Below are 11,527 nucleotides of genomic sequence, written 5' to 3' on the forward strand. Positions count from 1 at the left end.
GAGTGTGATGCATTCATTGAAACACAACGAAGGACAGTATTTTCAAGTTTCTCTGAGGCGCTCAGAACAGCACTGCTTTAGGTCGTGGCCACTTATAATTACCCTCACCCGAAGAAGCTAAATATTCAGGAGACGCTCCGGTGAGCTTTTTTTTTTTTTTTTTTTCATCTAGCCTGTGCACTCCCATCTGGGGGAGGGGGTGTAAATAAGGTAAATAAGACTGAGGCAGCTTTGCCTTCAAACAATTGAAAGAATGTTTGATGGTTGAAGCTTGGGGGTGGGGGGGGCATCTGGACTGTCCTTTAAAAACTTATGTTGGCTTTAACCGAAGCATCTACCATTCTAGAGAAAGTAAGGGGGAAGCAGCCATGCACACAAAGCCGGCAGTGCGGGGTATCATTCCAGTAAACAGGCCTCCTCCCTCCCGCCCACCTTTACCTTACTGAAAACCTTTTTTTCTTTTTTTTTAAACTGGAAGCCTTCAGGTGAAAATAAAGCCACAGCAGCAAAAGGAGGGGGGCAACGTAGTCTTTCTCAGGGTTAACATCAGAAGACAAGCTTGTGCGGCTTGGCCAATCAGATGCGCCCCTGCCAGCTATAATATAGTGCGAAAGGCAGCCTGTCTCACAAGCTCTCCAGCCTTGCTACCATTTAAAATCAGGCTCTTTTTGTCTTTTAATTGCTGTCTCGAGACCCAACTCCGATGTGTTCCGTTACCAGCGACCGGCAGCCTGCCATCGCAGCCTCTGTCTGGGTGGGGATCGGAGACAAGTCCCCTGCAGCAACGGCAGGCAAGGTTATATAGGAAGAGAAAGAGCCAGGCAGCGCCAGAGGGAACGAACGAGCCGAGCGAGGAAGGGAGAGCCGAGCGCAAGGAGGAGCGCACACGCACACACCCGCGCGTACCCGCTCGCGCACAGACCGCGCGGGGACAGCTCACAAGTCCTCGGGTTCCGCGGACGAGATGCCGCTGCTGGCCAGATGTTTTCTGGTGGTCCTTGCTTCCTCGTTGCTGGTGTGCCCCGGGCTGGCGTGCGGGCCCGGCAGGGGGTTTGGAAAGAGGCGGCACCCCAAAAAGCTGACCCCTTTAGCCTACAAGCAGTTTATCCCCAACGTAGCCGAGAAGACCCTAGGGGCCAGCGGCAGATACGAAGGGAAGATCACAAGAAACTCCGAGCGATTTAAGGAACTCACCCCCAATTACAACCCCGACATCATATTTAAGGATGAGGAAAACACGGGAGCGGACCGGCTGATGACTCAGGTAGAGACCCATTGCGGGTGGGAGACGGGCTGCTTTCCCGGGAGGGGGGGGGGTACGTGTGAGCAAGCAGTCAGCCCTGCTCTGTTTGCTCTTTGGGCAGGTAGGAAGGCGGCCTGACCTCTCCCTCCCCACCCACCTGCCCACCTAGCGCTCCTCTTCCGGGAGGAGAAAGGAGGTGAAGGGTCCAGCAGGAAGTTTAGGGTTGGGTGGCGTGGGGGCAGCAGAAGATTGGGTTCCCTCCCTCATTGGTCCCATTCAGTTAGTCTCCCGGGACGGCCTCTTCTCTCTGCCTCTGTTCTAGCTTGTAACTTGGAGAGACCTTCACTCTGGGGGTGTCTGCCCTTTCCAAGTGGAGGCAGAAAATGGACGGAGTGGAGCTGCCCCTGTACACTTGAAGGGGCCTCCAGGTCACTGCCAACGTAGCCTGGAGCCTTTCAGCTCCTAGCGCCTACCTCCCCTTTTCTGTGCGTTTCTCCCAAGACCACCCCGCCCTTTACCCCCCACCACCACCACCAAAGAACTCTATCTGGGAAAGCCAGGGGCAGTTCTGACAAAAGGCAGGAGCTCCTGAGGCGCTCGCCTTGTCCCCACTGTATCACGTAGCCTGACTGCGATCCCGTCGTCCCCAATTGTGCTGGTCAGAGAGAATGTATTGATATTTCTTTAAGGATGCTCCTCTGTTCTCCAGAGCCCGCGGTACCTTAGGGGAGGGACTTGGAACTTGCTGGCTTTGCAAACGCTTTTTCAACCTGCTTGCATAAGAATTAGAAGCGAATAAACATTCGGCGGCCAGGGTGGACGGACGGAGGGCAAAGCAAAACATCCACTCTCCCATCCCACCTCCTTTGAGATTTCTAGGCTGCCAATCTCCCAGCCAAATCGAGACTTTCTGAAACTCCATGCACGTATGACTGAAGCTGGAAATGGGTTTCCTTGCAAATATAGGTCAGCATCCTTTTTACTGCCCTATTAAAATATTCAAGTCCTACCTTTAGGGCTAGGTGCGCCAAGCGGCTGGCGAAGCGGCGCTGGCGGGGCGCAAGTGCAGGGGGCGGGGGCTGGAGAGAGCAAGAGTGAAGCTGCCTGCGCGACGCGACGCGTCGTGCGGCTCGTCACCGGGTACCTGCTAGCTAGGGGGGCCCTGGGAGATTAGCCTTGGGGTGGCGGGCCAGAGCTGGGGCAAAGGGGAGTCGCGGAGGCTGAGTACAGAGCCGTTCTCCCTCCATCTCCCTCATCTGCTCCCGACCACCTTAAATCTGGACCGCGAGTGTGGGCGCGCGCGCGCGCGGGAGCCAGTTGGCTGCGCGAGCCACAGTTAACTCTGCGCCGACCGCCGGGCGTTGGGCTGATAGAGCTTGCAGGAGCGAGTTCCCTGGTAACCCCGGGCACCTATCCTCTGGTTAGCCTGCTACCCCCCGGGGGGGAGGGACCTCGGGTGAGAAGGTCCTTGGGAAGGTGTGAGGAGAGAGAAGATGCTCAAGCAAAGAGGCCTGGCGAGGACACGCGCGGTCCCTCAGCCCTAGTGGGTCTGCGAGGGGGTACTGGGCGGGCTCCCCAGCCCAGCGCGCCGGGCCTCTGAGGGCCGCGGAGCTGTGAGAGCGCCGAGCCGCGCGGCAGACGCCTTTCAGCTCCACTTACTCCTGCGTTATCGATCTCGCGGCTAGGGTTTCAGCGCGCGGGGCTAGGCTCCGGCGGCCAGTCTCCGACTCCGCACGCGCGGAGCGCGCCCCTCCGGGGCGCAGGGCTCCCGAGCGCGCTCATTCACTCCGGCGCGCAGGCAGGGTTGAGCTGGGAGGAGTCGCCAGGCAGGGAACTCCGCGGGCCGACCTGGGCTGCAAACCCGCCGCCTGACCGGCCCCTCCGGCCTCAGCACCCTAAAGGCAGACACACACCCCCTCCGTTAGGCCCCCTCCCTCCCTCCCGCCGGTCTTTCCGGCCCGGGACCCACGGCTCAGCGGCCCTACACCCGGTCACTCTAGCCGCCGCCACTGCCGCCGCGTGCGTGCGCGAGCAGCATTTGAACTTCTGACCTTCTGTCAAGTTCCTTCGGAGGAACGAAACGAAAACAAATACTTTTTTCCCTTGGGCAATGGCTATTCTGGTTCGCAACACAAAAAGAGAGGGTAGGGACAGCAAACGTGGGGGGTGGGGAAGGCCAGGCCAGAGTCTGTCTTCTCACCCACCTCGCAGCAAAGATACCCCCCAAATAAGGATGGCTATAAAGGCGGCAGTCGGACAAGTTCCCCTCGGTACAACCCTAGCCAGCTTCTTATTCCGGGTTGGCATAGTTGAGAGGGAACTGGAAGGAAGGAGGCAGCGAGACTCCTAGACTAGAGGTCTAGAGAGTGAAGCCGGGTAATCCCGGGGCTCAGGGTTTGCGCGTTCTCCAGGAAACCTACCATCGCCCCCCCACCCCCCAAACAACCACCCGATTCTGGGCCGAGGCGCCCCTCTCTTCAGTCTTGCCTGCCTCCCAGTCTGTCTCTCTAAGGTGACTGCGCCCAAGTCCCTCAACCATGGCAGGATCGTCCCCAGTGGAACTTTCAGAGCAGTTCTGGCTCGCAGGAGCTCCTGGTTAATATTAACTCCGGAGAGGGAAGCGCAGACAGACACTTTCCTTGCGTCCAGGCCCCAGAGAGTGCCAGGCTGTTGTGCCCGCGGCCAGGGGGCTGGGGTAGGAGGCCACGAGGGGCCTGATCTGCAGGCTGGGCAGGCTGGGGGGGGGGGACACCTGAGGAGCCAGGTTGAATAATTTCCTACGTGCTTTAGGGCTGGCCAGGGAAAGGAGCCCAGGGGTGGGTTTCTAGACTGGTTTTCTGCTTTGAAGTGTGGGGTCTGTCCCAGCTCCCAGTTAGGAGAAGAGCGAGGCGAGAGCAGTCTCTTGAAGGGGGACACTACCTCCCTCACAATGTGGGAAGCCCACCTTTGGAAAGGACAGCCTCTGCCTGCTCTGAGCTCCTGTGCTGCGCTGGTGTGCAGATCCAGGAGGTGAGCTGGGAGCTCAGGAACAACTTGGCCTCCGCAGACACAAAGCCGGGCCCCAGTGACCCTGCCGGGCTTCACGGTGGCTGCACAGAGTCGGGCTTGATTAGCGGCACACGACCCAATGAATTAATAACCGGGCTGAGCTTCCCGGCTTTGCCGGCGACATTCCCTCCCAGCGCGGGCGGGGGAGGACTCTGCACCTTCCTACCGAGACGCGCTGGGCCTGGTGCCGGGGAGGACTCTGGGGCACCGGGTGCCAACTGGGGCGACAATTGGCGTTGGTCTGTCAGGGTCGAGGGCTTGTCTCGGGCCGGGGTTTTTTGCCTGGGGTCGGTCCTCCGTGTCTGCCCTAGTGGCGCAGTTCAGGGTACCGGGCTTCCGGAGCCCTCTCCATCCGACCCTTGCTGCGCGATGGAAAGCTTGTTAAAGCCACACAGCTAGCTTCCCCCTCCTCAGAGAAGGGAGCGGGGTGGAGTACAGGCGGTAATGAAGTAGGAGATAAGCAGCACGTACCGTGGTGTGCGCCTGCGCACACGACTTTGAATCTCAGTTCTAAACTGACCCTGGTTTACTGATTGAATTTCATGTAAAACGCGTTCAGTCCCCAAGATGACCTCACTCCAACTCTGTCCTTCGGACTTTTCTCCTAAGCAAACCTGCTAGAGCCAACCTGTTGTTCTTACACCCCTCCCGTTTGCTGTACCTTTAACTCTACAACCATATTCCTAAGCTTTATTGCTGCCAGATACAGGGCATTTCCTGATGCTCAGTTGTCTGTCCATGAAGGCCTGGGCAACAATCTTCTCCAAGAGTCCTCCCGGCAATATCTACAGATTCTCCCATCCCTGAAACCTGCCAGCCATCTTCTCTGGCCTGAGGGATCATGGGTGATCCCTGCAAAAGTCAATTTAAAATTCTTCCTCCTGCCGCCACTGGGGTCTAGTTCTCTGGGTAATGTGCTCTTACTATTTTGTTTCCAGCCACAAATCCCCAATCCAGCATGTTACCATCAGCAACATAAACTTCCAAGCAGTGACTCAGTGGCCCACCACACACTTGACTCAGCTGCCGCTCTCTTATTACACCTTTTTCTTAATGTGGGCCAGGAGTGCCCCCACTATCCCAAGTTCCGCTCTGTCCTGCAAGGGAGGAGGCAGAGCAGGAGTTTCACAGAATACCCTCCTGGGCTGGGCTCAGAAGCCTTGGGCCTTTCTGGCTCCCCATCCCCCTACCTTTCCCACCCCACCCCCATCCACTTCTTAAGTTTGCTCTTCAAACTTGCCGGACACCATTCTGTGCAGGGCCAAGAAAACAAGAGGGGAGGAAGAGAACCGGTCAAAGAAAACACGAATACAATCAGGCCCCAGACAAGCCTGGCAGAGAAGAGCTCCTTAGGGGAAAGAATGTGGCTGCCTGGACCAGGAATGTTTGTCCTCCGGCCCTGCATGTGCTGGACATCGGCATTCACCCGCTTGCTTGTCCTTGGGCTGCTTCCCACCCCTCGGGTTGCTATGGGTTTCCTCAGACAGGTATAGGGCAGGCCTGACCTCCACAGATAAAGCAGGGCTTCCAGCCCTTAGAGTGCACCAGGAGTTCTGTGTCATCAAAGAGATGAACATGGAATCTCACCCAAGGAGAAACTGCTCCTGTTTCTCTGGCTGCGTCTAAGTTTCTGGGTTGGAGACAGGCCCTCAGCTGGTTCCCTGGAGAACCCGCCCCTCCAGCAGCTGCTCTGCCTCCACCCCATCACCTCATTCACACATCCCCTGGGTCCTTGGCTTGTGGTTGGTGGAGAAAACACCGACGGAGGACTAAGGCCTGTCACTTAGGGTTCCCCTTTCTCCCCACAGAGGTGCAAAGACAAGCTAAATGCCTTGGCCATCTCTGTGATGAACCAGTGGCCTGGAGTGAAGTTACGAGTGACTGAAGGCTGGGATGAGGATGGCCACCATTCAGAGGAGTCTCTGCACTACGAGGGCCGAGCGGTGGACATCACCACATCTGACCGGGACCGGAGCAAGTATGGCATGCTGGCCCGCCTGGCTGTGGAGGCAGGCTTCGACTGGGTCTACTACGAGTCGAAAGCACACATCCACTGCTCCGTGAAAGCAGGTGAGTGAGCCTCCTCAGTCCTTTCTCCACAGCCCTCCGCCTCCAGCCTTTCCTACTAGAAGGTCTGGAAGAAGAGACGTGGGGGTTGGGAAGGGAGCCATGAAAAGAGGGGGAGTGCTCTTCAAAATGAGTAGGCTTCTGTGGTGGGAGCTTCTCCTGTGACGCCTAGCCCAGCTCTGCAACCTTCTATGTGCCCAGAATTCCCGGGCTGGGTGGTTTCCAGAGCCTCCTGCTTTGGGCAGTGGAGACAGAGGTGTGAGAGAGCATTGTGGAAGGGGTCCACACACACACAAGCCCCCACGGGCAGAAGGGTCAGCCCGGGGATAAATCCAGGCACGGCTCCTCCTGTCTGGGCGCCTATGGATTCTAAACTTGAGTCACTTGCTAAGCCGGTGGGGAAAGGCCTGGTAGGAGGTAATACACTCTGTACTTCCAACGCCGGAGACCACAAGCCTAGAAGCGTCAGTTCTTACTAGGAGCCCAGCTGGGAATCAGAAAGGCCCAGGCAGGATTGGGGGAAGGCGAGCCTGCCGCAGCGGCTGCCCAAGGCCGGCGCGAGGAGGAGTTCCCTGGGCCTGCAACGCCACACGCTGTTGCGTCGAGGAACAGCTAGGGAGGCAGCCAGCCAGCACTCCGGCAGCCGTTAGGGACTGTGTGCCCTGACAAGGCAGCCTTCGGTGACTTTCCATAGAGTTCTGTCCCTTCCCCGCACCTCCTCCTGCTTCCCGAGTTTCCTAAACTATATTTTAACGCTACGTGTTAGACGGAAATAATTTAAATGTCAAGAAACACTGAGTGGGTTAAAAAGAAACTGTGGTTCTGGCAACAATAGGTGTCAAGGATGCACAGGAGTAGTGCTGGGAAGGCCTGTAGGAAGGTGGCAGGTCCTGGGGCGCCACCTTGTCAGCCTCCTTGCAGGACCCTGGTGCCGGGAGCTCCTCTCAGGCTGGGGTGGGAAATACGGGAGGCAGGGAGGCCCAGGCGCTAAGTAAGCTCTTCCCTGGGCCTCAGGTCTGTGCTGGACATGCAAGGCCTCTCCGCCACCCCTGTTCTCGGAGTCCCTCTGGTGGGAGTTCCTGGGGGATATCCTCCCAAATGAGCAGCGGTAATCCCCGCCCCCCCCCCCAGGGTCTCGCATGCAGTGCAGACCCCGGCCGCGGAGGGCAGCTCATTGGCATTCTGCACACGCGGGCTGGGGCGCCGCGCCGTGTGTGTCAAGCGGGGTCGTGCGACTCGACGACTCCGGCTCGCCAGAGCCCCGGGTCGCATTCCGGGGGGCTACGGAGTGCTTGCAACGGCCAGCCCCGCACTTCATGCCGGAGAAACCGATGAGAAGATTAAAAGCCTTCTGTAATTCCAGCAGGAAGATTCTTTCTGGCAATCTCTATTTGCCAAAAGCATGATCCTGGAGATTGGAATGCAAAGAAGACTGGGACCTCCCCACCCCTCCTCCTTGGCCCCCTGCGCTCCGCCCCATCCTCAATTATTGTCCTCCGGGACAGTGAGCCTCCGAGAGCTGCAGAGGGCTTGGTAAAGCGGGTAGTCAAGGGGCCTTGAGAAACGGCGCTTCCAGCGCTCCGAGCAGGCCCGGCCATTTAAAATTCAAATACACTCTCGAGTGCTTGGAAAAGAGGCCGGGCTGTGCAAATAGTGCCCTGTGAGGCCCGGGCTTCTGGAGAGTCCCTGTGTGTGAACTGCACGAGGGGGAGGGGTTTGCACCTGAGCAAATAGGGAGGGGGTGGCCAGCGTGCTATAGAGTGAGCTGAGAATGGGGAGAGGGGAGAAATGGAAGTGCCCCCTCTTCCAAGGCTGTATCCTATTTACCCCACAAATCACAATGACAATGCCAGGCGCTTTATTGGATTTTAATTAGAAAATCCACACAAGTCTTGGGCTTTCACACCTCGGGCAAGCCTCTGGAATGTTTGTCCAGTTGCTACAACGACTACTGCTATTTTTCGCTCCCCGCCCCCTGGCTATCCACTGACCAACACCAAGGCCCTCCCCGAGGAAGCGGGAGGCGGGGGCGACCCGGGTCCCCGCGGGGCGGCCTCCGAGCGCCGCGCCCTGCTGTCCCGGCGGGAGAGAGGAGGGTGCGCCCGGCGCCCGCGCGAGTTCTCAAGGAGGCTTCCTGAGGAATCCAAGTGGAGAGCAAATATCCTTCTAGGTTCGCGGCGAGGCTGGGCGCACGAGAGGGGGATGGGGCCGGAGGCGGGGGAGAGGCTGGGAGTGCACCCCGCCTCCCGCAGGAGACGCCAGCGAACTTTCCCCCGCGCCGGAGCATTCTCCGAGGCTCGTTCGGGAAAGCGCCCGGGACTGAATTCAGCTGCACGGGGAGGGCTGGCGCAGGGCGGTCTGCGCCGGACCGGTCCGGATTGACCCACTCCCACCCCACCCCACCCCCGCCTTTCCAGCACCAAGCGCGCGCGCCCTTGGTTCAGCCAAGAGGGGCCCGAACGTGCGCCGCCACGCACACGCGCGCGCGCACACACACCGGGCGTACCTGTCTCCTCCGGCACTCACCAGCGGGTCTCTCCTCTCTCTCCCCCCGGCAGAGAACTCCGTGGCGGCCAAATCCGGCGGCTGCTTCCCGGGATCGGCCACAGTGCATCTGGAGCAGGGAGGCACCAAGCTAGTGAAGGATCTCCGGCCCGGAGACCGCGTGCTGGCCGCCGACGACCAGGGCCGGCTGCTCTACAGCGACTTCCTCACCTTCCTGGACCGCGACGAGGGCGCCAAGAAGGTTTTCTACGTGATCGAGACCCGGGAGCCTCGCGAGCGCCTGCTGCTCACCGCCGCGCACCTGCTCTTCGTGGCGCCGCACAACGGCTCGGGAGCCCCGGGGCCCGGGCCGAGCGCGCTCTTCGCCAGCCGCGTGCGCCCCGGCCAGCGCGTGTACGTGGCGGCCGAGCGCGGCGGGGACCGCCGGCTGCTGCCTGCCGCCGTGCACAGCGTGACGCTGCGGGAGGAGGCCGCGGGCGCGTACGCGCCGCTCACGGCGCACGGCACCATCCTCATCAACCGGGTGCTGGCCTCGTGCTACGCCGTCATCGAGGAGCACAGCTGGGCGCACCGGGCCTTCGCGCCCTTCCGCCTGGCGCACGCGCTGCTGGCGGCGCTGGCACCCTCCCGCACGGACGGCGGCGGGGACGGGGGCGGCGTCCCCGAACCCCAACCCTCGGCGGAAGGGAGGGCCGCAGGGCCGGCGGCGGGCATCCACTGGTACTCGCAGCTGCTCTACCACATTGGCACCTGGCTGTTGGACAGCGAGACCCTGCATCCCTTAGGAATGGCGGTCAAGTCCAGCTGAAGTCGGAGGCGACCGGGCAGGGGGCGGGCGGGGCGGGGAGCGACTGCGAGATAAGCAACAGACGCGGGACAGCGCACGGAAGGAGACTTTTAATTATAAAAATAAATAATAATAATAATAAAATAAAAAGTAGGACAGTCCAAAGTAGACTATAAGGAAGCAAAGACCCCGGGGAGTTCTGTTGTTGTGTTTAGTTTATATATATATATTTTGAAGTTTTTCGTTATTGTCTTATTTGGGTTATTTTTCTCCTCTCCTGGCTATTTATTTGTTTGGTATGAATAGATGTTTTAAATAATATGAACGGACCTTCAAGAGCCTTAACTAGTTTGTGTCTTGGATAATTTATTATCGTGTGAACTGTACTCACAGGGGGGAAAGATTATTTTGTGAGGCCAAGCAACCCGCTGAGAGTCTATTTTTCTACACATCCCTCGTCCTGCGTGTCAGAAGGCAAAACTCCGCATTCCTCATCTGCTATGCTCCTGCTTTTCCGCAAGTGTAAACTAAAATCTGCTCCATGGGGGTCCACAAATTATATTTTTATACACAGAATTGTAAATTAGATTTTTGAGAGATCAATACTTAACTGAATGACATTTCATTTTTTTGAAATAGTGTAAAATATGAAAATATATTATTTTAATTTAACTATTTTCCAATGTAACAGCCGTCTTCTGTACTGCCTTCATGGTTTGTATTTGCTTTGTAACCACCACTTTGGTCATGTTCTTGGAAACCAAGACTGTTAACGCACACATACACACTTTTTTTTTTTTTGACAAACTGGAAGAACTCTGTTATTTTTAACTTCAAAGAATTTATTAGAAGATAATATTTTTTAAAAACGCACATAGCGGTGAGCCCACGAGGATGGAGCCTGTAGTTTGTACAGAGAAAAACAAGGATGTTTTTGCATTAATAAACTGAGAAATAACTGCTGTAAATTTACTAAAATGTATTTTTTAATATTTTGTAATAGTTTTATAGAAATAAAGTGTGCCACGCACCCAGTGGTTAGTAGATATTTCCTGAGAATTCCTGTTGCGGCCCTTTTTCTTTTCTTTTCTGGCTTCATTTTCTGGGCAATCTGGAGATCCAGTATTGTGTATTGACTTGTAATGCTTCTACTGTGAAATCAGACCCACTGACTTAGGAAACCAAAGTCACCAAAACAGATCTGCTGCCTGCTCCCCTTGCTATGCAAAGCTTTGCCCACACTCTCTCAGGTTGGTGGTATTGAGGGGACAGTCTTCCCCCAGCCCCAACTCTTTGCCAGGAAAGCCTTCTTTGTAGGCAGAGAGGTAAAGGTGTCAAAGGGCTCCTTTGCATGACAGCCTGGTGCCTTTCTCTGACCTTGAAGTCTCTGGTCTGTAGGGAACAGGCTCCATGATTGAAAATGCTGAGTCCTTTCCAGACAGGGTCCTAGAAGAGCTTGGCTCTCTTAACCCTCCTAGCATGGTCCTTGGAATAACCTCTCCATCTGGGCCTGGTAAGCTGCCTGCTAGAGGGTGGGTGTTGCCAGGGTCCTTTGACCACTTCAGTATCTCTTGGTCCATTGTTAGAGCAATGGCAATGCCTGTAGTTTATCCCCAGGGCTCAGTCTGTTGCCAGTGTTAGCCAGGAGTGGGAGAGGATCACTTCCAGTTTGCTGCTGCCTGGCAGTGTGTTCAAGAGGACTTTGCCCTGGACCCTAGTCAGGGCACAGGCCTCAAATCACTCCTGGTTCTTTAGTGTATCAAAAAAGAAACATGTCCTACTCTCTGTTTGGGGAAGGAACCTCTGAGGAAGCTTTGATCAGGCAGAGGGGTCTCTGGGCAGATGGAGCCAGTGCAGAGGCTGGCCCTGTTTAACCA

General features: G+C 57.0%; 1 protein-coding gene across 1 annotated transcript; it reads left to right on the plus strand.

Moving 5' to 3' along the window:
* Positions 1-534: 534 nt before the first annotated feature.
* Positions 535-10,681, plus strand: Shh (sonic hedgehog signaling molecule). The gene is made up of 3 exons (XM_021656069.2): positions 535-1,264; positions 6,100-6,361; positions 8,917-10,681. Exons 1-3 carry the CDS (start codon positions 965-967, stop codon positions 9,669-9,671), a joined length of 1,317 nt encoding a protein of 438 aa, XP_021511744.1. The 5' UTR covers positions 535-964; the 3' UTR covers positions 9,672-10,681.
* Positions 10,682-11,527: the final 846 nt, after the last annotated feature.

Source organism: Meriones unguiculatus, chromosome 21, assembly GCF_030254825.1.
Source record: "Meriones unguiculatus strain TT.TT164.6M chromosome 21, Bangor_MerUng_6.1, whole genome shotgun sequence".
Lineage (NCBI taxonomy): Eukaryota > Metazoa > Chordata > Mammalia > Rodentia > Muridae > Meriones > Meriones unguiculatus.